This window comes from Odontesthes bonariensis, chromosome 5, assembly GCF_027942865.1.
Source record: "Odontesthes bonariensis isolate fOdoBon6 chromosome 5, fOdoBon6.hap1, whole genome shotgun sequence".
Taxonomy (NCBI): Eukaryota; Metazoa; Chordata; class Actinopteri; order Atheriniformes; family Atherinopsidae; genus Odontesthes; species Odontesthes bonariensis.
This window is the reverse complement of record NC_134510.1, coordinates 24,481,793-24,509,541: the sequence shown is the minus strand read 5'-3', so window position 1 is coordinate 24,509,541 and position 27,749 is coordinate 24,481,793. Positions and strand designations below refer to the sequence as shown.

The window sequence follows — 27,749 nt, the reverse complement described above, 5'->3', positions numbered from 1 at the left end:
AAGCAGCTTCATCCCTCCATCAGCCAGTCCAGACACACAGCTACACACTGTTGGCCCGTCCAATTGTCATTCAACTGTTGGGCTGGTGATTGAAGTGCTTATCATTCTTAATCGGAGCGTGTAAAGGTATTACTGCTGAGGGAGAGCCTTGCCTCACTAACTTTGATATGGAAAATCCCATCTGTTCGCTCCAAAACAACACTATCTACAGAGAGCTGAATATACAAGGCAAAACCTTTCCTTTAACCTGTATCTCTTGTCTCTGGATTAGCTCCATGCGTATTCCTTTTTTTCATACCCTCAAAGTCTGACGGAGCAGCATTCGGGGCAGGAGTGAAATAAAGAGACAAACACACGGCTTGTTAAAAGTAACATTTGTAAGCTTATTATTTTTGTTATCATGATCATCGTTATAACCTCTGTTATGGTTTGTTCAGTTTACAGTTTTATTTTCAAGTTCATTTAAAGTCATTCCAGTCAAAGGTAAACATGATTGTAATGGTTGTTTCCAACACTAATAAATGCTTTTGTAGCTTTGCCAGAAAACAATCAGTCACATTCTCTCACCCATGCACACGTGGAAAGAACAAAAACTGAGACAGATAATCTCTTGCTTTCTAACCTGTTTGTTTGCACTCGCACACAGCCAAATACACATAGAGACAAGAGCTTCTGCACACATTCACAAAGTGAACTTAGCTCTCGACTCTCTGACACACATGGACACACACACGCAATTGCTCTCATGTCTAAATTTATAAGTGCAACTTCTTGAAGAGTGATTTACCCTTTCGCTCTGCTCCTCCACACCAGAACACAAACTTTTCTTACCTCACCCTCCCACCAAGAGCCATATATACCCCTGGGCTGGACCACACGCTGTATTGTTACGACTCTTATTCGTTTTCATAGGCACAATCTCTTGCTTGGTTGACAAGTTTACAGATCTAGAGATTTGTTGTTTTACACACAGGCTGCCAATATAGTTTTAAGGTTTTGGAACACAATTTTGGAAGAAAAAAAAAATCCTTTATTATGAGTACACAATTATCTAAAAAAATAACTTACTTAATTTAGAATAACATCTTACACATCACTGGCACCCAGCCTGGTAATCCAGGACGTACAACAAAAGAAAAAACAAGCTAAATCTGACTATTTCACTTTGTAATTTCCCTAAAAAAAATTCTTGACTGCAGAGAAATAGAACTATGTAGACCTCTAAAAAAACAGTTCATATAAGATCATTTCCAAAAACAATAATCAGCCACATCATTAAAACCACCTAATACTGTACATGTGTTCCTCATGCCTCCATAACAGGTGTGACGCTTCGAAGCATGGATGTATCAGGCTCTAGGATATTAAGCTTTGGGTGTTTTTGGGTTAAAGGTTGATGCCACTGTTGTTCACGCTCGTTCTGGCACATCCAACAGATGCTCAATTAGCTGGGTTAGAGCTTTGGATTCTTTGTTGGGTTCTTAATATCTTTGCAGTGTGTCTGTTGCTTTCAAGGAGTAAGACTCCATATTCAAAGTAATATCCATGTAAATGCTAGTTTCCCTGCAGGATAATGATCAGTGTTGCTCACTTCATCTGCCAGTGGTTTAAATGGTATGGCTGATTAGTGTGGCAACATGGGGTAGCATTAGATAGTCAAGTTTTAAAAGCTAACTTCAGGTACTTAGTCTTGTGATTCTGTAAAGTTGTGGCAATTAAATCTGGATCCTACAATTACCTTGATGCCACTTTGGAACGCCTTCTTGTATCATTAGGTAAATGTTCAAGCCGCGAGGCCTTAGTTCATTACAGAGGTTAAATGCTTAAAATTCTATGGGTCAAGTTTTCTCTGAGTTTTCCCTTGTGGAACCATTACAGTGTTGTTTAATATTTTCTAAAAAAGCCTCATTATACAGCGGTTTTCACTAACAGAGTGAAATAATGACTGAACTCATCTTCATGTGCTCAATCGTTGGTGTCCCGTTAATAAAATAATGGTCACGATCAATCAATAATACCTGTTCTAAAAGAGAACTTAGAAACTGAAAGAATAAGCTGAAGAGATTGAAAGCAGCCCAAGTTTACATACGGCTCAGCCCACCCCCGTTTACATCTTCAAATCACTGCCTTTCCCCTTCAAGATAACAATTAAATGCCATTGCAAAAAAATCAACACATTTGCAATAAAGAATAAAGAAACACAACCACAAAAAAGGAAAAAAAAAATTGAGCTTCAAGTTTATAAAAATGTTTACATCACATTTCACCTCATGAGATTTCAAGAATTTGGAAATCCATTCTTTGTTGTCACATTTACACGAGTACTTGAACGTCTCACGTGCCGGTGGGTGAGCCGCTGAGTGACCTTTGCAGACACGCATCAGCTCACAGTCAATCATCTTCATCATTAGAATCAACATCACCTTCATCATTGTTATTAGCTACTATTGTAAGCCATGCCCTACTAGAGTCCGTTGTTGGCAGGGTAGGGTAACCATGGTGAATAAGGTGCTAGTTGCTATGGAAATGCTATTCTGAAGTAACCGACTGGTACATTTGAGTTTTGAACTGCTGTTCCTCCTCACTGAAGCACTTGGTTTGTTTGTTGCTTTAGTTATGTTTTTATTTTTATTTATTTTATTTTTTTTGCTTTTTCATACTTATGAGATGTACAGGATGTGCATGTATTTTCAGGCTGTTAGTACCATTTAACATGTTTCCTCTCTCTCTCTACAAGCGACATCATTTCTCACTCAGAAACTAACAGAAACTGTTTGCATGTGGCATCTGACATGTGGGTTTATAGAGAATGAGGCTGGTAGAGCAGGCGGCTCGACCAACACCAACCAGTGGGGAGCTTCTTATTGGATCTATTCATAGATGCTTGTTGTGAGTGACTGTCCCTCCACTTGCCTCCCTCCTCCACCTTGCTCCTCTTCCTGTCCTCTGATCAGTCAGTTGTGAGGAGGGTAGTATTGCTCAGTATCCATGGCTGCTACGTAGCCATCGTGTGCTTTGTTGACCTCGGAGACGAGGACTGATTGAGTACTGAAATGGACAAGTCCAAAAAGTAACAGAAACTTAACACATTAGCATCCACAAATCTTAGCAGTTTCTGTCAATGGCACGTGTAAACTCCTCCCCCTTGCTTTTTCTTTTTTTTTTCTTCCACAAAAGATGTTTTAGTGAACGATTCATCATTTAAATGCTCTGTTTTTTCCCCTGACCCCCGTCAAGTCCCGTTGCCTTCTGCAGATGGTGAATATAGGATGACACAGCAAAGTGGAGATGGCAACTAAAACACTGGCCTTTTGAGCCCCAGGGTGCTTTTGTGTATGAACTATCAGCTACTTTGACACATCTCCTACCCAGGCCCAGTGTAACTCATTGGGCTGGGTTATTTATTTTTTCCTCCGTGGACTGGGACAAGTTCCCAGCGTCAAGATCAACAACAACAAGAACAGCAAAAAGGCAATATCAGTTCAATTCAGCTGAAAATCTATTTGATTCAGTTCGTTGGAGTTCAGTTTAGGTCTTGGTGCAAGAAACTATGGCAACTAGCCCAAAGGAAGTGTTACAGCCAATCACATCCAAGGGAAAGTCTTCAAATGGTTTTCAATTGAGTGGTTGGATTTCTTCTTTTCATCAGGATTTCAGCCCCACCTCCCCTGTTGTATAAATGCTTTAAGTGGTGAGCGTGACTCAACAAGCTCACCCCGTGGCTTGTTCTCACAAACACACACACACGCACACACACACAAGCAGATACACACAAAAACAGTCACACATAGGCTAGCACACCTGCACCTTTGAGCACAGGTAGACTTTAATCCAGTATACAGTTCAGTATGTGTCATAGAGTGCCTAAAGGTCTTTAAACACTCCCTCAAACACACAGCTGTACAAACACACATTCACACGGTGATGCTTGAAAACATATATTTCAGAATCTTGCTCCTCTTTCCTCCTGCTTTATCTGCTTCTCCTCTCCTCTCCTCCTGACCCACTCCTCACTCTCCTGCCCACTGGTAGTGTACACCTTCCCAAGGCTAGTTGGCATGGTGATGCTGATGGGATGGCCGTTGCTAGGAGATGAAGAGAGCGGCCAGAAAGAGCATCGTCACGGTGAGGAGAAGGCGATCCCTGGATGGACTGCTTCCGCTGACGCTCTTCTCCAGCTTAGGAATGAGAGGGTTAAATTCATCTGGAATAATAAAACAATGATTCATTATAATGCTTGTGGAGGACTCTTAAACTTTGATACAAAAGTTTCAAAATGTGCTCTAATCTTTTACTTGAACAAGGCAAAATTTTTTTTTAAAAAGCATGACACGCTCCAACTGAACAAAGGGCAGCTTTTAACTCCACATCAATGGAAATATAGCAAGTCTGCACCAAAGACAAGACAATAGTTACACCACAGGTAACTGCAGCTGCTATCAGACAGCCCTAATTGTTCTAATAAAGTGACACATTTCTAGATGCACACACACTTTAGTCAGAAACACATTGTTTGTTCTATAACCCTCTCCAATCATACGGAATGTACACCTGGTACAGTTCTAAAAATAGTTTGCGGTCTTTTCTTGAGGCCTACAAACGAACTGCTGCTGTCTAGTCAATGTACAAAAACACCACCAGACAGCTCCCTGCACGCCTGCACCTATGAGACACACGTACAGCCAAACACACCCTCTGAAGTCACTTGATTAATGAGACTGGAGACGAGACAGAGGCACAATTTTCTGTCTGTACAGAAGTCAGCTGAGGCTGATTAGCAGGTCTGTTTATGGTCCAACGGCATCGAAATAAAGTGAGGATATTGTCAGTGTTTCCACTCGCCGCTGTATCTATCTCCAGAATATTTCCAGCTGCTCTGTGGGTCAGACAGCAGAGTAATGACTGGCTGACACCTGGTTTTAGAGCCAGTCTCTTCTGGTATGCTCCGCTGGCCGGCCTAATGAGGTCTACGCAGCCGTGCCTCTCAGGTTAAACGCTTTGACCGCTCTGTAACCGAGCAGGCTGCTAAGGGTCAGGACGCCGTGTTACTTTGCTGTGTTTCTTTGGTGCTGACTGACAGAGAGGAATGTGGTTTTGAGGACACAAACAGCCCGGTGGAGGAAAATCTCGCACAACCGGTTGGTTGTGTGGCTGCGTGCCTCGTCACACACAGACAGACACAAACACCCACGCGCGTCCCGTGATTGTCGCCAACTGTCCCAGGTAGCACATAATCATAGGCGCACATTTTTGGCGGGATGTTTGTGCAGGGGCCATGTGACGCACTGTGTGACCTTCTGGCATGCAAAGCCAAGCAACCGTTAACGTGACTGCGTGCAGGAGTGTGTGCAAGCGTGCGATGTCACATTTCAGTGAACAAAGAGCGGGGAGTACCTACCCGATAATTAGGTGGCTCGGATTATTAGAGACCTCTATTAATACGAAACTGAAGTCAAATTGGCCTGCTTGATAATGGCAGCTTATGCAATAATTATACAGTGCATTATGTTGAATAAAATCGCACATTGTGTATGTAATGAGTACTGAGTGATCTAAGCTCTGACTGCACTTTTTGGCAGGAAGAATTTAAAATCTGTGGGTTTCTCTCAACAGAATATCTCCTTTAAAGGGGCATTCGAATGATGTCGTATATGTGTATCTTGGTGTGTAACATCACAGGAAGTCTGTGTTCATGAGGCGATGGGTCAGTTTTGCCAGCAGCAGTGGTATTAATGAGTGGTTGATGCTTATTTTTGCAGCACTTAAATATCTTGCAGAGCAACAGAAGTCAATACATAACTGTTTTTAAAAGTTTAGAAGTTTCCTTGTGGCTGGTAATTTGAGTTTGAGATTTAAATCCGTGGCTTATCATCATGAGATGAATGGAAAACATCTGCTGCCAAGTAAAGGACCACTCAATAGGAACTTTTTTAATTTATTGGAAACTTTTAAAGACAACGAGTGGATTTTCAGCATAAACTTGTACACGTGACTGTTCGCTTTGGTGCATGTGACTTATTGCACTTCACTGAAATATTAATATAAAGACAAAAAGAACCATTTAAGGTGCTTTCATGAGGGTAAGGCTGGTGGAATTAAATTGTCTTTCCATGAACTTTGGCAAGAATTTTCTCCAGTGAATTTTTTTTCATATCATTAAGAGGGAAGTAATGAAAAAGAGATTCCATACAAGATACAGAACAGGTTTTGAATTATTGCCCGCCTGCTCCTGACGACAGTTTTAAAGTTTGAAGCAGCAACAAAGTATGTGTTCTTTTACGAACACTGCTATTATTTCTGCCGGTTGTCGGTTTCCTTGTTGTTTTAAATTGCCATATACAAGGATTCTCTGAGCTTATTGGTGGTTTAAAGATAATAATCTTTACAAGATATAGAAATGATTTCCATAAATAAATAAGACAACTCTTTTCTACAAAAGAAAAACAGTGAATCTAGTTAATCTGACTGCTTGTGTTCTGCTACTGACATCTAACTTGGGTAAGTACCCCAAACAGACTATTCCTCAAAGGAGAGGTAATTGCTACAATAAACCCCATTAAAGAAAAAGCTTTGGATTTCTCCACTAATGGCCGGGCCTGATCGTCAGATGCTGAAACCTCCGCCAACACGGTGGGTAAATGAGAATCCTCCCACTGAAAGCCATCAGTAATCACATGGCTGCATGGGGAGCTGCTAGCACCATTCCATCTGCGTTGTAAATGAGATCTAAATGAAATCTAATACTACTAGGCCGTATTCAGGAGGGAACCTCTGTTGAGCTGTAGACATTGATTGAAAGGGGCAGCGCCCAGGATATAAACTGTGAGCAGTGAAGGGGAGGCAGAGGAGGGAGGTTTACACCGTGAGTCTTCAAAATTCACAGATTTGAGCTGAGTAGTCTGTTGCCTTGTGCCTTGGTGAATGTGCTGATGTTAACTTTGAATAACAGTAATTAAAACTATGATGCAATGAGTCTAATCGGTAGTCAGGGGGAATGCAAATTAGAGAGGGGAGCAGGAACCTGTATTGCCTTTTTGCTCTCAGTTCATTTCACAGCTCCGTGCTGATTTCCTCACTATGACTTTAATTGGTAACATGGCATTGCAGGTGAAACTGACTCTTAGGAGCTTGGGTAAGCTGTGCTCTGCTACTCTGTCAGCTATTCTCCAAATATCAGCGGTACATTCTGCTTTTCGATACAAATGTCCCTCTGTGCTCTGCGTGTCATTTTAAACTGATTAAATCAATTTGATCGAATTAATTAATACCATGAACCCCTAACTGAACATCCTTTAGGAAAAAAGTATGTAGACATACATATCAAAAGAGAGAAAAACTCAATTTCACACATCAAAGGGTGAATAAACTGAGTTTAGACGGCTTTCCCCTCCACTGCTTTGCTGCTTGTGCTCTGGGAGGAAAAATGAAAGATAGGAATTAGAGGGAAGAAGGACGAGGAGGGCAGGGACACCGAGGCTGGGGGGAGAAGATTAAAGAAGGATAGAAAGTTTGAAAAAAAAAAGGGAGGGAGGGACGGGAATTTTAACTGACTGGGAGGATCTGCAACAATTTGCTGCAGCTTGCGAAGAGTTTTTCTTCGGGGCAGTTATCAGAACAAAATGATTTATTACACACACGCAAGCAGGCTCACGCACACACACACACACACACACACACACACACACACACACACAGAGAAGCATTTGGGGGGGGGGGTTTAACAAAGACGCTGTATCACAGGCTATAAACTACCTTAGAGGAGAGCATGGAATCTGGACAGGATTATGATTGATATCACCATGACTGCTTGTGAAATAGAAAAGCTAGACGTGCGTTGTTTCTCTGTTGCTGTGCTGTTGCCATAACGATAACAATGAACCATAACCTGATTATTCGTACGAGGGATGACACAAAAAGTTCTCATTTATTGATGTACTGCTCAGCTTTATCATTAAATCATTGCAAGCACAGACACACTTGCAGTGACTCATATGATTACCACAACTTTCATCATAAAAAACCTAATTAGAGCAACACGAGGACAAACGGGAATCACCTGCAAAGAACTACAGGCGTCTGAGTAAAAGTCCCTCTTCTGAATGAGTCTTTGCACTTTTTGTGGTGAATGGTCTTGAAACTGTGTGTTCTTTGCTAATCCGAGTGAAAACAGCAGAAAATGTGTGAAATGAATATTCATGTAGTTGTTTAGCGGGATCAGCAGCTTGCCAAGCCAGCTGGTGCTGTGAAGTTAAACAGCGCTGAATATAAATTTTTGAAAGAGCACATTTCACTCTGGCTGGCAACTTTTGGTGCTGCGTGATCACTCTGCTCTCTCCTATCAATGATACATTAGCTGAAACATTTAACGGATAATTCCATTTATTCCACTATCACTTGTCTTGCTCGGTGTCATCTTACTGTCCGGCTCGGATAATCCAAATGAGACCAGCTCTGAGCTTTGCTCATGGACAAACTACTGAGCAGCAACATGTGCCTCAGGGACCTTTTTTTGATGCACCGGGGACAAGATGCAGAACTTTGCTGTCGCTTTCACTTTTATGCTTATTTTGTTATGGTGAAAGCAATGTTTTTTAAGTGATTAAGTGGGTGAGAGTCTACACCCGTTCGTGATGAAAGATGGAAATCCGAGTCATGCACGTTCGCATGATTTCACAATGATGGAGAACCATTTTTACACATGGCCTTATAAATCTATAGAAGAAAATCCCAATGCACTTTTCCATCTTTGTGCAGACACACATTTTTTTTTATGCACCTGGCCCCCCGGCATCACTAGTCAGGCTGTGCTCGGGCTGTCCTATCAAATATCTAAGTGGAGAAGATAGCCAAGACTAAATGCTGTATGACAAGAAGCTCTGGGGGGTTGAATACCTGACAGGATGAAACTACTTCAGCTATAAAGATGTTCAAGTTAGCAGGACCAGTGGTCTTCATATGAAATCAGTTTGCGTTTTATTTGTCAGCCTACTCCTAAAACCAATTTCATCATGTGACAAGTGATGTTTTCTCAGTTGGTTTAAATGTCTGTAATGGTGATAATTTGGATTTCTTGTTTTATTGTCCTTCATTAAAAGCACAAGAGGTGCCTACAAGCGCTTAAGGTGTACATTTTATGTCCTGGCCAAAGGTTATCTTTTTGGTGTGTTCATATCATATCTTGTTCTCCCAAATGCTGGCGATGTGAGGACACCCAGCACTGGCCTTCTTGTCGCCGCTGGATCTTGGTACATAAGAGGTGCAAAACGCTCAGTATTTGCTCTCTTTCTCTTTTATCTTTTAGACAGGTGCAAAAGCAGCCACAAGGAAGACAATATGCAAAAGTAAGAAACGATTATGTAGGTCAGTAAAGGAATAAAAGCCCATCCATTTGTAACATAATAGACTTTTGAGATTCACAGGAAGCGATTAAACTTTCACTGAAAAGCATAAAACCACATTATTTCCACGATTTGATAATGTTGAGATTTAACTTTAAGTCTGCTTTTACAAATCCAGATGAGCCAGACAGACGAGTTTCACACTTACTCAACTTCTTTAGTATATGTTTCCATGACCATGTGCAGGACTCACCAATATCATCAATTTTTAAGCCTGGTCTAAGCGTGTAGTCTGGTTCTGTGGGCTCTGAATCATCATCCACAGCAGAAGCTGAGGAAGAGAGAAGAAATTGCGTTAGAACTGAAAAGCAGGAGGACAGGGAGTTGGGGTTAAACCACTGCTCCAACCTTAAGGAATTTAATTACATCCAACTTGACAGCTTGAGAGAAACTTGCAAGACAGTGGCAAGGCATGGCTGCAGAGGTTAAAACCCCCCAAAGCAGACCGACTGACAAGCTTTAACATCGGCAGCAGTCTTGACAAAGAGATGGAGAAAAGAGAAAGAGGGTTGGTGAGAGGGAGCAGATCAAACCGAAGGGAGTCAGTGTGAAAAGATAGATGCAGTTGTGGGGTTGGAAGAAGGAGGAGAGGTTAATGCTACAGGGCTGTGGAAGTTAAAAGGACCGGACAAGCCAGGGATCAAAGAATGTGCGTACATGAGTGTGAGAGTGTGCGATAGTGTGTGTGTGTGTGTGTGTGTGTGTGTATGAGTGGGCTGAGCGACTGAAGGGTGGCAGGAGATTGAGAGAGCATAACGCTACATATACAGAGCCACCCACTGACCGCACACAGCAATAAATGGATTCTGACATGGAGCGATGGAGGAGGGTCGAAAGGGGAGAAAAGAGAGAGGGAGAGGACATCAAGGAGGTGGAAGGGAGGCCCTTGAAAGGCCAACGCTGCTCCTGTTGGTGCAGCAAACGGGAGAAGGGGGAAGATTGACAAGAACGAGACAAAAAAAAACAGAGAGGTGCACAGGGAGGGAATGCTGCGAGTCAAAATGTTGTCCTCTGTTCCCAGCAAGAGAGTGAGAATTTGAGAGGAGCCTGGCATCTACCCGACGGACCGAGTGGCCAAATGGGTGCAGATAATGTCTGCAAAGAGGTGGAAGCATTGCGCTGCAGGTCAAACACACACGCAAACACACAAATACTCAAAGTGGGTAACTTACAGCCGGTGGAGCAGCAGACGTACACTCGTAGTCTAAGACAGCTGCGCCCGTGGTGATGAGTGGGCGTGGCTGTGCAACACAAAATACAAAACATGTCAAAACGCTACTTACTAAAGTCCGGTTTTATTACTTCACATGTGATGCATATGTTGTCCGTCTATTTATTACACAGAGTGCTACTTATTCAGAGTAGGCTTTTAAAATAAATCCATCAAAGCCAACCACTGGATCTGTGATAGTGCTCATACTGACCTGATTAAACGATGTGACTTTTCCACATTAAAGACAGTTCATTTGAAGTTATACGATTTAAAGCATGTGGTAAGTTTGGTGGCATCACTCAGTTCTAATTCACGGGAGCCACATCCGCACGGGCAAACCAACTGGGTCTCTTCATGGATCTTTCCATGCACAGGCATGTAATCGTTTCTACAGCCCAGGTACTTGTTCAGGGAAGCAATATAGACATGTGTATGATTCCCCTAACGTCTCTACTCAAAACAAGGTCCCTGTTCTTTTGTACGTTGTTTCCTTTGTCTGACGTGTTTTTTTCTGAAGGAGAGATTGATCTAGTCGGACCTGCAGTCGGACTTAAAGGGACCGAGTAGACTCTAATAGGTGACGATATGTAGCCTATGCGTCGGAGGCCTTGGATGTAGAAACAGTTAATTGGCTTGTGTTTGGTCTTGTGTAGTTTGCATGTTAAGTGCGCACAGTCAATGATTCCTGCCTGAAACACCGGATGTTGACCTTTTTAAGATAAGCTCCCCCCAACTGACTGACTAAATAGTACTGAAGGACAATTCGCTGATGCTCGAAATGATGTTGTTTTCCAACCGATCTGCATGTGGTGAGACTGCAGGAGTATCAGTAAACAAACGAGGCGGAATGCACAGCTGCTGTGAGGCAACTCCTTCATCCGCAATAGGGGACAGACTACATAACGGTACCAACAATCTTTTTCGGGCCCTCTGTAGATCATTTAACTATTGTAATTTGTTTTGGCCATTATAATTGTGTAGATTTTACAGTATATATTCCATTGTATTATTTTGTAAAGATTTTATTGTTATTGTTATAGAAGTCGTGTCAAACGCGTCTTTTCTTTGTAGTCTCTAGTTAACAGTTCTTGTTAATTATACAGTGTAATAAAATACATATATATATATAAAAAAAACATTTTATTGAAATATAATCAGCTACATATAATCTTTACATGTGACATTTTGGCAACTAAAGCATAGTTTAGGAGCTTTCGTTTCTGTCCGATAGCATTGTGTGTGACTTACTTGCATCGTGGCTTATACTGGGACACAGAACACAGGACAGAGGCATTGTTAGGAGTGAAAGGAGCACCTGCACTTTTCCTGCTGTGTCAAGTTAAAATGTCTGCCCTTCAAATGATCTCTTAAAGCCGGGCAGGATTTTAACCCATTGACGCCGGATGTTGCGTAGCGCAACATTGTGCCTAACGCCGGTTGTTGCGTAGCGCAACATTGTTCATTTATCATTATTTTCAAGGCGCATGTAATGCACAATGATTGGTATTTGTTTGGAGAGGATGAGGACGAGGACGAGGAATTTTTTGGCTTTCAAGTAGACTGGCAGTCCGCTGGATTTCGCCCCCGACGTCAACAAAAGTTTACTCGTACACCGGGGCTGAAGGTGCCAATATCTGAAGATGCAAGTCCTTTAGATGTGTTCTCGCATATTTTCACTGATGAAGTTTGGGATATGTTGGTGACACAGACAAACTTATATGCGGATCAGGCGCGCGGCCACACACCACCCAACTCGAAGTGGAGCCCCGTGTCAAAGCAGGAGATGAAATCTTTCATCGGTATCTGCCTAACTTTTGGAATAATCAAACTACTAACTCGCCGGGATTACTGGAGGCAGAGCAAGTGGCTGTATCAGACAAATGTCGCCCGAGTGATGGCACGAGATCGTTTTGACATGATCTGGAGGTAATTATTTATTCTTGCGCTTCATTCTGACGACTTCTCATTCTTATTTGAGTGGCGTTGCCCTTATGTAAAAAAAAAAGAGAGAGCCCGGTGCGAATTACTGCAGTATAACTATGATGTTTTAGAAGTCGTGTCACTGAAGTATACAGTATAACTGCACAATGCAAGATATATTGCAGTTTCTTTTTATCATTCATTATTATTGCTGATATTATAATTTTGCAATGACGTCTCTATCATGGCCAGAAATGTAGCTGAAGTGGTGCCTACATTTACTACTAATACTAATAATAATAATGATGATAATAATAGTAATGATGATTAGTTATAGTATAGTAATAGTAGTATAATAAATAGCAGCATTGGGTATTATCCTGAATCATGTGTGTGTCTGTGTGTGTGTTTGTGTGTGTATTGACTCATCTTTTTCATTTTTTTTTAATGAAAATGTGTTGGTGTTAATGCTGAATGAACATGACGGAATAAAAGCAGAGAATTTAACCTTTAAAATGCAACTTATTTCATGTCTTTATGTGTTTCAGAGGCTGAGACTATTGAATTGTTCTTAAGTGTTTTCAATTAATTGTTTTTAGTTAAAAAAACCTCAGGCATTGGGGACCTTTTCTAAAAACTGGCTTAGGCATTGAGCAGCTTTTTTTGCAGGTGCTTTAGGCGCCAATGGGTTAAGAAAAGCACAAAAACAGGCCAAACATTCTCCTGAAGTTCATATTTGTTAAATTCGAATGATTCAATCAAAGAACTTCACTAACTATCCAAACTGAATCCCGTTGCTCAAATAATTGAAAGGCATTTTTGAGTTTTTTTTTTTTTTTTTTCCAAACAGCAGCCCACAGAGGTGTCTTTTCTTGTGGAGCGATGCCGGCTGTGTGAGTGCCGCACTCATGATAGTTTGTGCCCTGTAATATTTGTTTTTGGAATTGTTTTGTCACGACAAGCTAAAAGTTCATTACTCATGCAGTGTCACTTTGGCACGAGGTGTCGTGAGTTAATTTGATTAGCAGTCAACAAAATGGATGAGGTTGCTTGCCGTCAGGGTGACGTGATTAGATGTGAAGCAGCAATTTGTTATCCTGAAATTACACGAGGACAAGACTTTGGCTAATCTGAGATGAGTATTCATCAAATCCCTGCAACTATGAAACTATGAAATACGTTTAATCGTACATGGAATTCTTATCTGCAACCTGCTCTGGCCCACTGACTTCTACGACACAAACCTATTTCCCATTACTTTTAAGGACAGACAGTTCTATTAACACACTGAAATAGTAGACGCTTCTGCTTAGATTGGACTCACAGATGTAGTAATACTCTTGGCCGACGTGGAACTCATAGCCCAGCGAGAAGGCGCTGTAGCGCTGGAACTTCTCGGAGAACTTGATGGGCGCGTGCGGGGCATGAGGCCGGTTGCACTCCCACCTCTTGAAGCCCAGCTGCGGGTCACAATTCCTGTAGCCACGGTAACTGACCATGTAGAGGATGTACTGCTCTCCGGTGCCCACCATGCGTTGGCTGTCGTTGTAATGGGGGCAGTAGATGTCCAGGTAGTCGTTGACGTTCACCTGCATTGTGTATCCCTCCCTACGCAGACTGGACACAAAGAGAAATAACAAAAAGCATTACAAACCCATGGAAACTACTGGAATCCAAACGTTCTTTCAATCAAAATAGTTCGATGGATATCCAAAAATCCTCGCACGTCCTGTCATATTTTACAGATAATATCAAATAAACACATCTTAGATAGACATTTACTGCAAAAAAAAAAAAAAGAATGCTCACAGCACCTAACACCCACCCACATACAAACATACAATACAGAGCAAGAGATAAACACACAAACACAGGATAAAAAGGTTCTACTTTATTAAAAAACATTCAAGGTATTTTCACTTTAAAACGCAAACATTACACTGAATAAGGGGTGTTAGTTGCAGACGAGTGATGATATCTAAATGTGCTCCTACCCAGCTGCATTATTTGATGTTTTAACAAAGTTAGCGGCATGTTCCACCTCAATTAGCTAGCTCTAATTCCCAACCACGCGTGAAGTCTTTTTAAGCATCTACTCGCTGCAAAGACAACACCTCACAACGCTGCATTGTGTATTGTCTTTTGTCGGCTTTCCGCTGGAATGTTCCCCCCCGTGTCAAACAAATCTTGAGAGTTATCGAGTTATTAATAACACAAAGCAGGTGTGCTGATGTGTATTTGTGGATTCAGGGCTGCCGAATGCAAAGAATGTGGAGCTGGCTCTTCGGTTTGGAGTCAAGGCCCCAGGGCCACAGGCTCCTTCTCTTGGTGTCAGCACAGTGTTGTCCCCTAACCCCAGCGCTCGTACATCAACCTGAGTGCAACGCTGCGCTCACGTCAGCCGTCAACGTCCTGGCAACGGTCCCCCCCCCTTCCGAAGCTCATATATCAGCGTCAACCCGAAAAAAGACTCAGCTTGACAGGAAGATAAGGTCTGATTCTGTGACTGGAAGTGGATGTGTGTGTGTGTGTCTGATGTGTGACAAAGTGAAATAGATTCATTCCTGACATCCGAAAGCCGTCTTTTTCTCCCCATCACAGACACAAGCCCATATCTGTGTGACACAGACAGGTTGTAGTTGTAAATCATACACACACCGATGAGCATGTGCGCACACACTCACCCACTCAGAAGTTACAGTGGTGACACCATAGCGTCACAAGGGGGCAGCAGTGTGTCGTCCTCTGCCTGACGCTGCCTCTCTCCTCTTTTCCAGTTCTAGGTCATGTCTCCAGGGACATTATTATTCAATTATTAAATGAAGATCGAAACTCTGCTCCCAATGTCTCCCTCCTCTCAATTACCTCTCACCGCTCCCCTAAAATCCTTCCCGAATTTGTCTTTCTCTCAAATCTCTCAATTTTTTTCTTGCACCTTTCTCTGAGAGTAACAAATGAAAGATGAATTGTCAGACATTCATCCTCTGCTCTTCTTTTCTCTCCTCTCCTCTCCACTCTTCTCTTCTCCTCTCTTCTTTTCTCTCATTACATCATTTAATAGCCCGAAGAGGGGATTTACTTCTTGTTGCATTAGTGGAAGGAAAAAGAAAACAAACGTAGGTCTTTCATCGTCACAGGGAATGCAAATGAATAAAAACACGACGAAGAACGGGAGAGGGGAATGAGTTAGGCTTCATCGGGAGGCTTGAATGAAAATTGACTAAAAGAGCAGCAAGAGGCAGAATGTAGCAGAAAATAAATGATTGGAGAGTTTTACACAACCGACCAAAAGGCCAGTTTCCTAAGATTAAGGGATACCGGGGAAAATAAAGTGAGAAGAAATTAGGGGGGAGGGCAGCTGAGGACATCTCAAGCAATCTAAAAGTGAATCGCTTCTTTAAGATAAAAGCTGGTTTCAGGATTCCCACTCAGCATGTGCAAGTGTTTTCTGTATGATGTCCAAGCACACTGCGCTCTTCCAACACGTTATTTTCACGGAGTGGCATCTTTAGGGGCCATTTCTTTGACATATATATATATATATATATATAGTGTGATTTACCATCAGTTTCTTGGAGGAAAATTAAATATCGCGCAAAAGAGGCATCAGAATCCTTCAAGAGCATAATGGCTTTAGTTTCATGTCATGGATAATCAAGAAATCAGGCGCAGCCAATTTCAGAGTGAGATTAGATTGTACCGTGTGCGGAGGAGGACCGCAAGAAAAATGCATTGGAGCCATAATTTTTTACATCATACCTGCAAGTCTTGCCCAGTGACATTAACTCTGCTGCCCTTACATAAGCAGAAAGAGTTACTGGAGTCTACAAAACGCTTCTCGTGTGTCCAGACAGAGGACAAAAGTGAAACACGAGTACCTGTTTTAATTTGTTTTGTGATTTTAATCCTAAAATGACACACACAAAAAAAAAAGAAAATAGATAAACCCCGCACAACACAATGCAAACTAACACATCAGCTGTGAAGCCCACAACGGTGAATGCACCCACAATTATTGGTGTCGTCCGGTTAAAGTTATATACAGCTTGTTTGTAACTTTAGTTACCCAACTGCAACAATGCAGTGGTGTAACCTTCAAGGACATGTGAGGTCGAGCTTTTTCACGTCAGACATACTGGAGCAATGACCTCGATCAGTTCCTCCCGTTGACAAAAATACATCTTAAAGATAAAAAAAAATACAAAACATGAAATTTAATGTGTACTTGCTTTCAGACAGTAACACTCTGTTTTTGCTCTACTGGATTGGGCCATTTGGTAAGGTGTACAATCCCAGCTCTTGCAAATGTCATGAAAGCCTCTGAAATATGTGAAAAACACCGCAAACAGCAACAAAATGTGTGAGTCGCAAAAAATCTTAAGGTCAAATATTGCAAGGTTAGATTTATTTCACGAGCATGATGCTGCAGTTCATCACCGGCCAGTTGGTAAAATAGCTTTACTCTTAAGTGTTTGCAACCAAAATGATTAAATATCTTAAATTTGAAATAGCTTAACATTTTGAAAAAAAAAAATCTGATCGTTTTGATTGTGATTACTTCAAAACCCACTAAACAAAGTGATTAGATAGAAGCTGGTGAGAATATGCTGCTTTTCTTTTGCTCTGTGTAGATGGGACAGTGATGTTCCAGCAACTTATTGTCCACTGAAAGACAAAATAAAAGAAAATACAATAACTACCTTCATCTTAAAACAGATTTCCTCATAAGTTAGAAGTAAAGATCATTCTGGCTGACAAAGTTATGGTTCTCAACTTATCCCAAAATACGCAGCCCTGTTTTGTAGAGATTTTTATTTCCCCCGTTATTGCAATTTATTAGCTGGCATCACTCCCTGAAAATTCCAATCACAGAGCGATGGTGAGTCACAGAAATAAAGCAGAGCTGGTTACCAAAAGTCAGGATATGTTGCTCGCTTATGCTCCCATCTGATGCCTCCCATTCCTTTTGTGTTGAATCGCCACTAACTTCCCCTCCCCTAAGCGATACCTGGTGAGTCGACGCTGATAAAAGTTCCGAGGAGCAGGGCAGACGCCTCCAAGAGCTAATGAACACTTATATATACAGATCCACCAGCGAGATAGAAAGATGGAAGGATAGAGGGAAAAGAGGGGTGGATTTATAGGATGAGATGAGGGGTAGTTGGGGTTAAAAGCAGCAGAGTGTGGCCACCAGGGAGCAGGGAGCGAGATAGCGAGCGTGAGCGAGAAGGAGCAACAGCTAAGAGCAAGATCAAAGTGGGCCTGGATCAATGTCACTACTGTAAAATCACATCAGAGAGTGTGAGAGAGAGACACACACGCACACACAGAGTATGTTGCCTATATAAATCCGTCATAGGCAACATAATGCCAAAGAGTTACCCCCTGCCTACTTATTATCTGCCCGGCCCGTTGGACCATCGCACATCAATAAAACACTTTGACAGAGAGAGCAATCATTCCGCTTTGTAACAAGAGCTTGGAGGACTGGCTTACTTCTGTTGCTCTCTGTTGGGTTAGACGAGACACTTTGTGGAGAAAGGAACGAACTTAGGGAGGACTGGAAGCTCAAATAACGAAGCAAGTGCGTGTGGTTTCCTTCTTCTGTCACAGACAAAGTCCTTCAGTGGAATTATACTGAAATTACACCGTTTTTTGGGACGATAACGTGTCAGCGTACACCGCTAAACCCCACTGAAGCCACGTGTTCCAGCTTTGAATATTTTATTCACTGTTTTAGACAGACTTTGCTGTCTCACCAGCCCGTGATTAAAGGCGGAAAATATTCTCAGTCAACAACTGTTCTAAAGCGGGAAATTTCAAACAAAGGAGGACGTGAAAGCTCATTTGCTCCAGGAATGTTACTCGTTAAGGAACATTTTTCACATGGCTTATTAAACCCATGACAGGTCAGTAAATGTAGGAGAATGGCCCGGTATAGCTTTTTTTTTTTTTTTTTTTTTTAAATAACCTCAACAGCTTTGAAAATTGTCAAAGAAAGGAAAGGCAAATGGAAGCACGATGCAACAGCCGTCAGTGGGAACTTACAGTAGCTACTGTTAACTTTTGGTAATGAGCTGGTGTGTTACTTGCCCTGATGTTGTGCTTAAGGATTAGGACTAGTGTTAGGTTCTGTAAGCTGTGTCTGTTTTTGGTCGCAACAACTTTTTTTATGACAAGTCAAAATGTCAGCAGTGGAACTGAGTAGATTATTCATTTGTCATTATCAATAAAGGCGGGATACAGCGTCACATCATCCCGCGTACGACGTCCTTTTGTGATTTTAGAATCTGCTCCCATGAAAGCTAACTGTGAAGAAAACTACACGCCAGTTCAGGTGCACTGGAACGGCACAGTCTCATTTAAATATAGTTTTTGTAGTTCACATTGCATTGCGGTTTTAATAAGTCTTCATTCTTCGTTTGAACAAGCATTATCCATATGCTACACAGGAGACGTTTGGTGAAGCGTATTCAGTTGAATAAAGATTCCCATTTATACATGTTGGCATTGATAGTTCCTTTCTGTATTATTCCCATCCCTTTATCTTAAAAATGAAAGTGAGTTGAATTGAAAGTGAGTTCTACAATACAGTTTAAAGAAAGGATGTCTACGTAACAATGTTACATGGACAAATGACAACGGTCTGCTTTCTGAAGGTGTTTGATGGCCCTTTCAGATGAGAGGTGATCCCTGCTCTCAATCCTACACTCTCGCATCCTACCTCTCATCTTGCGAGAAAGACCATAAAAAGTTGAATGAACCAATCAAAACATTACCTGGACAATATGACGGCGTGTTTTCCAACATAAACAATGTATAACGTTGCATTTGAAACATTAGTGGAGGCTGCTATCCCAAAAGGTGGAAAAACGCCCGACATTAAAAGCTATTACCAAACTCGTTCCATCAACCTTTTAGTGTCTGCACTCAGAAAAACACTTAGGGAAAAATGTTTCTCTTCATTTTTTCATTTCTCTTTGGACAATAATTATGAGAACCAGTGTCTTTTTATAATGTAGGATTCCTTTTAGCTTTACATAGCTGAACTGTGTTGGAGTGGTGCAGATAGTTTGGGTGGGTTTACCTAATCTTGTTGATGGGATGCAGTATAGACACTGTAAAAGGTGCTCTACCATTTGGTAGAGCAGGACATTAAAGGGTGAAAAAAAGATGGGTTTCAGGTTTTGCAGGCTACTCTATCACATTACACAATATCCAGCTATGAGTACTCTGCCAAGATCTAACATTTCTCTGTCTTTATTCATTGGATAAACAAGATGGTGGGCTGGGGACTTGTCAGTTTTATTTCATTTTTTTCAAAATAATAGATACTTAAAAGCAATGCGATGTGTCTGCCTGATTACTCAGTCCAAATTTTTGTCAAAACTTGCCATTTTGAGTATCCAGGTCACAGCTCAGAGGTTGGTGTCTTCCATAGCAAAAGAGATTTTGAAAACAGTAATATGTAAGCGGCAAAGGAGGAAGGGAGATGGCAGTTGAAATTAGCACTCAATAAGCAGGCTTATCGTGGCAGCTGATATCCAGTCAGTCTGGCCAGGCACATATGGACGTCGATGATTTAGGTGTTCAAATGTTACTGCTCACTATTTCTATCTGCTTGGCGCTCAGCGATCAAAAGTAGAAGACAACGGGTGGTTGATTAGGCTGCTGTGGGTGTTTGCGACTGTTTGAGAATCAGCAACCTGCCAAAAGAAAAAGAAAAAACATATATGCCAAGATAAAACAAGGGTAAAGAAATCAAAGGAGACACTGTTGATGGGCATAAGGTTGAGCTGGATTAAAACATGTCCAGCAGTGTAACAAATGATTGCCAATCAGGACTTAAAAGCCACTCTGCCTCCTGAGGCCAGAAATCTTAATCCCATCTGAGTTTGGAACAGAGATGCTAACATTGTTACGGGAGGACTCCAATCAGCCAGCAGACCGGTAGGTATAATTGAATGGGTCCCCTGCTGAATGGAGACTCCCAGAGATCTGTAGCATCAATGAGGCTCTCATCAAACACAGACAGAGGTCCTTCCCACTGTATCTTCCTCATCCTACTCCCTCCTCTCCGCCTGGATTTCTCTACTTTCTTTTGTCTTCTTAACCCCATTTTTCCTATCTGTTTGTTTTTTACTACGCTCACTGTTGCCTGAAAGAAAGCATGTGGTGCTGATAAAGAACTTGCGGGAACACATCTGTCTGATGGGGTGTGGTGGTTGAGTTGGTTCTAAATTCTCTCCATTAAATCAATACCTGTCTAGAGTGAGTCCAACAGACTGGAATATGCTGCCTTCTCCCAAGGCCGCAACAAACACACACACGCTCCCTCTGACACACAGAGTACTCAGGGCCTGCGGAGCGGTTGGCTCATCATTGGTAATTGATCGAAGCATTACAGCTAACAGGGATTGTTGCCTAGCGGCCTCACATGCAGCACAACACATGATCCTAAAATACAAGCAGCTTTCTCTTTTTCCAACTCCTCGGTCTTCTTACATCTTTGCCCTCGTTTGCTTTATTTTTCTGCTCTCGCCTCTGTCTTCGTATGCTCTTGATCCCTCCTCTCCTTCCTCCATCTCTCCTCCCGCTCACCTGTGGATACTGACTGTGTGACAGAAAAGTGCAGTACGAAACCAAATGGCAGACATTGTTAACCCTTTGAGCCAAGCTCTCGCGTGCAGCTGCATTCGACGAGCACACACACTCCCGCACCATTATGCGTGCAATCAGCATGTTCTCCTGCACGTGCGCGTTGCTGCAATCAATCATACGCGCCTTTTAGTGGGTTTTGTCCGAACACGCATGACACAGATGGATGGATGAGAGGAAATAAAAAATAAACAGCAGCAACGGAAGAACAGATGGCAAAAGCCGAGGCTGGAACACAGAAGATACCAGAAGAAAAAAGGCAGAGGAGATCAGAGATGTGAGCGGAGGAAAGGATGACTGACAGGAGCGAGAAGGAGAAAAGACACAACACTTAAATTAAGAAAAATGTCGTTTAATCTGTGAATAAGACCAGAAACCGTGGTCTTTGCCTTAATTTGTGTGTTTATTGATTTTGTCTTCAACTTTAATTCATTGTCTATCCCACCCACACAGGCTATTTTACGCTCCAAAGAGCTTCACTTTTTGTCTCTCAATTGCCAAGTGTCATTCAGCAAGCATTCGCCAACACGAACCCAACTTTCCCTCTTACTCTGTCACTTTGTTCCAATGAATCCTTCCCGGGACACTATATCCCTCTGCTTCCCCACATCTCCCTTCTGTCTCTGTTCCCAAAGCCCTTACATGAGCAACCGTGATCCCCTCAGACACTCAGGCTGGCAGAGGCAAAGAGACACACAGAAGAAAAAAAGAAAATGTATGTTCCCTAAGCTCTCCCATGATTGATAGTGATCCCATCTGATAGCTGTGTATAGACTCAGCACTCAGTGAGACATTACCCTCTGACCCAGCTATTGATTCTTGCATTCGCTGCCCCAAACACACAACACTAACCCTGACCCTGCCTGTACAAAAACAACGCATACACACACTTATGAGTACAATCACACAGATTGATAGTTCGGTGGTGTCCTGCGAAACCTGATCTTTGTGCTGCATAACCATCATTCTCCCCTCCTGCCTCAGCCCACTTCCTGGCCGAGTCGCACGGCACCAGTGTCCCGCTGACTGATGTGTTTGGGTCAGGGTCTAGAAGCTTGAATATCAGCAGTGTGGGAGAAAGAGCTTCAGGGCAGCGATAAAAGCCGCTCTCAACAGCAGAAGTAATACTCAGATCCCTCTCCTGAGCCACGTTTAATAGGGGATGTGGGGCAACAAACATTCCTTGGGCAGAGGGGCAATGTGGAATGAGAGGTAGTTCCATCCATCAAGCAGGCCAACGCCATGTAGTTGGCCTGTGAATAATTTGTGAATAATTATGTAAATAGTTTGCACTTGTTTTAACCCAGTTCAACTGCAAGGTGGGTCTGCCATGCAACAGTGGCAAAACCATTCAAAACTGTGTGAGCTTGTCATCTGTGCCGTGTCCAACTGTGCGTCTGTGTGTGGCCAAATTGGCCATTATAAGGGGAAAAATAACTATCAAGCACTTCAAACAGAGTAAAACAAAAGCTCAGAGGAAATTGCAACCCTTGTTTGACCCACGACTCACAGTACAGGCTGAAGTTAAACACGGAGAGAATATTTTTTTTTCATTGTCACAATAAAGTAAAGGCAAAGCCAGAGAGAAAAGCGAGACAGAAAGGAGCGCCAACCAAGCTCAAGCCAGACTAATGGGCTTCCAAGACAAAACCACAGCTGGCTTTCAACATTAGTCGCCATGGCAACCAAAGAAGCACTAGCCATGGAGCAAAACAAGAAAAAGAGGAAAGGGGGTGGACTTCAGGGAGTTTATTGCATTGTGCGGAAAAAAACATCATCCTTTCTTTAACCAGCATCTCTCCTCCTTTTCTCAAATGGCCAATTAAGGACCACTTATTACCATTCTGCATTATCATAAATCATCTGCTATTACTGTGCCAAACACTATTTCACAGTGGTTCCGAGTGCATATCACCGCTATATGACAAAAAAAATAAAAAAATGAAGGCTGAAAACTGAAAACTGAAAGCTGAAAGCGGAGAGCTAGAGCAGTGTTACTAAATTTGGACTGATAGTGTACCGTAGGACCAGCTAGATGTGCAGGACTAGACTTGTACTCATGGGGGGAACCGAAAAATGAAATAAGGTCAGAAGCGAAAACTATGCTCTTCCAGTTACCCAAAGAGTGATAGAATACTAAAAAAGACTCAGAGAGCCCCAGCAACACGGATTTTATGCAAAAAGCACTCCGATCAGTCATAGATTGTTATCCACTTATTTAAGTTCTGTCACTAAAAATAATGGAAAATGACACCTCGCAATAAATTTAGTTAGTTCAGAGTAATTTCTCATCCCTCAATTTCAATATCTAATATATCGTGGTGTGAATAATACTTTATATAAAACGCTACACCTCCCTCAGACCCTGCAGTGATCAGTGAGTGGTAATCTGCCTTTTTTTGGGACAAACAAAAGCTCTGATACTCTCAGGGTATGACAGATGGATAAAGATACACTCACAAACAAACACACACACACGCAAACATATGCAGAGTTTGTTAGACACACAGTCAACTTGATTGGACAAGCAGGCCCCAGAACGGAGCCTTTGGTAATTAAATATGTCTGACTATTCCTGTCAGAGAGAAGATGACACTGAGCGCCAACATTTTTATTAATGCATTGTTACGTGGAGAATTAATTAAATGTATTCATACACACTCAGTCACCAAGGCCCGAAATTAAAGCATGCAGATTGAAGCGCATTGCTAATCCAACAGTAAGTGCTCAATTACCCATTTAGGGAAAATGGAATTAATGGAGTGAAACAATGGAAGGCGGGAAAAAAGAGACGCACTCTTAAAAAATGTCCAAGCTCCCCTTGATTTTGAGAGTAATCTCTTTTCGGTCTTCGTCAAAAGGGGCAACATGAAAGATGAGCAAAGCGAACGGATGTTTCAGAGCTGAGACCCTAAAGAGCTCACAGGCCAAAAAGATAACAATTCAATAAAATCATTCGTTGGCTGATGAATGAATGAACGAACGAAGAAATCGAGAGATTTTAAGGCAGCAAAGGCTGACAAATGAAATAGAAACTCTGAGGTTTTGTGCTACACAAAATCACTCAACAGCCGTGTGTGGGCGGAGAAGCTTGTTGTTGCAAATGTAAAAGATGCTTCATTATCTCCAATCATTGCTCTTAGCCAGGCCTGCGAGTGAGAACAGCACGGCAGCCAGCGAGCCTCCCTGACACGTCGGTACATTGCCTGTCAGAGTGTGCCGCTTCAGGGGGCAAGGTTCAATACAAGCAGCAAACCAATAAGAAAGAGGAGCAAAAGCCATCATAATGAAGGCGAACCGAGGACGTCGAGAGGATTAAGAACAGAAACTTTTAGATTCAGTTATTTGTCACAAGCTTATGCCCCTTAGTTTGTTTGCATATTCCGGGGTGTAGATGTTGGAGTCTGATGATATGGTTGACTCTCTCCAGTGAACATGAGTAGTTTCTGTCAGACTTGACAGTCTATCAGCAGAACAACCCTCTCTCCCATGTCCCTCCCTCCCATCCCACATCCCTCCCCACTATCACTCATTCTGCCCTGCTCTCCTCTTCTGTCTCTCCATCCTTATCGGCTTCCTTCCATCTGTCTTGTGTTCAATTTTTCATTTCAGGTCCAATCTTTCTGATGTTCCTCTCACTCCCCCTCCAACTTAACTTCTTCCTCCCCTCCCGTCTTCCTCTACCTGCCTGTCAGTCTGCCCCTCCCCCCTGCTTTTTTCGTTAGCCTCCTCGTGTGGTGGCGACCTGTCGATCATCGCAAAATGCACATTCACATGGACCTTGTGTTCCTGGTGGAGGTCGCATTTCCAAGTTTTTTAGAAAATAAATCATCATGCATGCTTCTGTCTATCGAGATGCTTGTATATAAGAAGTGATAAATCTGAGATTTTTGTGTTAGAGAAGTCACCCTGTGCACGTAACTTGAGGAATACTTCAAACAAACTGTATCAAGGAACTAGAAAAAACTATGTATCCTGTGTACCTTGTTGTGACTTAAACAGCTTTTTTTTTGCTTTGTTTTTTTTAAGAGGTTTTGTGTGAAGCACTTTTGAGTCATCTGTGTCTTACCTGCAGTAGACAGCACTCAGCACGCTCTCAGCTTAACTCAAACCTAAAATCGTGGTGTAAGCAAACACTGCATTAAGTGGTCTGTACCTCTGACATTTGCTTACTGTGTCCATATCTTCTTAACTGAAGAGCGTCCGTGTTGCTGCACGTCACTGCATGCCCAGGTGGTCGCTGAATGTGTCCTGCCAGCAGTGCCGACTGCAGTTGTTTCAGACTTCACAGTCAGCTAAGTGGTGGGCTCTACTTTTCCGCACGATTCATAAAAAGCAAAGTGCTTGTGCATTCCCAAGTTTCTCACAAACTGGAACTGTCAGTCACAGCCGATCATCAGGAGGATGCACTGACAAGCCGTTGTGTGCACAATGTTGTCAGGCAGGCGTTCTTCAGTTGAGGAAACAGTGATCCAAAGCTTAAGAGGTTAAAATCCCTATAAAACCTTTTGCTTGGACTGCTATGTAATTTTTGAGGTTTAAAATGTTAGAATTTTACTCTGCTGTGGCCCCCTTCTGTTAGACGTGATTCACACGGACACAATGCTTAACAGTGGGCTGGTCTGACTTTTGGAATTGTAGCAATCAGTCACATGATCGGGCCTGCAGTCACACAATTTGATATTGTGATCAAACGCCTGCAAATTAATTTATTAGACATTGCATTGATTTAATGTTTTTATCCAAAGCGACAGACAGTGAGAAACACGTTGGTGTCCAATGTGGGGTTCAGAATCTCTAAATATTGCCCAAGGATACTTTGACACGTGAGCTGGCAAAGTTGAGGATTGAATCAACAACCTTTGAAAGGCGACCCCTCTGCCTCCTGAACTAAAGACCCCCACGACTTTCTGCCGTGCTAGGAACTAGACACGCTGGAGCCCAGAAATAAATTCAGTGACGCAAAACGCCACACCGCTCAATGTAAAGACTGTTGATGACACGTTTGAATCTGGCCTGAGCTTAGCTTTCTTGTAAAAATTCCTTCCAACTTCTGCAAACTAAGAGCCCTCTGACTGCCTACTGCAGGGAAGACACTGACAACTCATAAGTGCTTAACAGCACCTTATTTTATCCCTTATCAAATCTTCTGCTATGACTAATCATTTCTTCCAGGAAGAACACGATAGCATATGTTTTCCTCAGGTGAGATTTGGGTGCGTGTATGTTTCACCCTTTTCTTTCGGTCCAACTGCTGAGTGTTTCACCTGGTTATCCCATTAATGACTTTCTGTGCTCCCGGGGAACAGGAAATGAGAAAAGTATCAGCTGAATCACTACTGTGCTTTTAAGATGGAAATGAAAGGTAGTAAATGTGACATTAACTCATGTGGAAATACTGCAGCTTTAACTAGCGCAGGTCACTGCACTTTGCCACATGTGGACACATGGGTCCATTTTAGAACTGATTCCTTTGCCTGACATAGATATCTAGGTGTTTTTCAGAATTGGGTTTTATTTGTTTGCACTTTGATATTTACTCAAAGGGGACAACGCTGTGGGATGTGCGTATGAGCTCTCATAAAGTCTGCCCACGTCCCAGTGCAACATCCCAGTCATATAAGCAATGCCTGCTCTGCTCCGCTTTGCTGCCGGAATATGAAATATGCATGGACCATAAAGAGCATATGGACCATCCATCTCAATATCCGCTACAGCGAACCATCAGAAAGATCATTAAACCTAACACACACGCACTCGCTCATGCACACACACACGTACACACAAAATGGCACATAAACATGCACTCCCACGTCGTGCATAATGGTTTATCAGTTTCAGTGCCAACTTTGTGCTGACAGTGCAAATGCAGTAAAAAGCAAAGGCATGTGCGTGCGCTCACACACTCAAACACGGGAGGAGAAGAGAAGATGTGACATTGGTTTTAGTTCATTTACTCCTTTCGAAATTCGTAGTCTTAATCTGAAGACATTACAAGCAGCTGTCACATAACAGTGCAAAAGAATCTTCGTGGGTCTTTGTCTCTCTCTGTCTCGCACACATGCATGCAGATGTGCCGCCGCTCTAAAACCGCCACTGTCTCCATACTGTCTTTACCAAACCTCTGTCAGGCTCTGTCAACATCAGGCTCTCTGGCCTTCGACTGCAGGGAATTAAAATTTCATAAGACACTCACAGCAGGAGAGACAGACAAACGAGTGTAACACTTGTCCAAATAAAAAAGAGAAGTTAAAGTCACTGCTGGCATACCAGAGAAACAAAAAAAGAGGGATGAGAGCACCAAAAAAAAAAAAGAAAAGGGGGGGAGTGACATTTGAAGAGGAAAATGGTGGCGATAAGGAAGAAAGCTAGAAAGACTCAGGGGGAGAGTAAATTCTCATTCACCCAGATTTTACCGACATGACAAGAGAAAACTACCACTGGGTAAGCACCACTGTATCTAAATCTATCCATCTGTCCTCTTTCATCTCCTCCCTTTTTCTCGCACATCCCTCTAATCTCTCACTACAGTACGTGTCAGCAAGGAGCCTGACACTAAG

At 42.3% G+C, this 27,749-nt stretch overlaps 1 protein-coding gene across 2 annotated transcripts in view; it reads right to left on the bottom strand.

The window, feature by feature from the left end:
* Nucleotides 1-382: 382 nt before the first annotated feature.
* Nucleotides 383-27,749, bottom strand: part of efna3b (ephrin-A3b) — a 68,211-nt gene continuing 40,844 nt past the window's right edge. For both annotated transcript variants that reach the window (XM_075465550.1, XM_075465551.1), the window contains exons 3-6: nt 13,856-14,148; nt 10,571-10,639; nt 9,592-9,669; nt 383-4,204 (exon numbers count right to left, since the gene is read on the bottom strand). In XM_075465550.1, the coding sequence (XP_075321665.1) occupies nt 4,086-4,204; nt 9,592-9,669; nt 10,571-10,639; nt 13,856-14,148 (559 nt within the window). In that variant the 3' untranslated portion in view covers nt 383-4,085. The remainder of the gene's footprint in view (nt 4,205-9,591; nt 9,670-10,570; nt 10,640-13,855; nt 14,149-27,749) is intronic.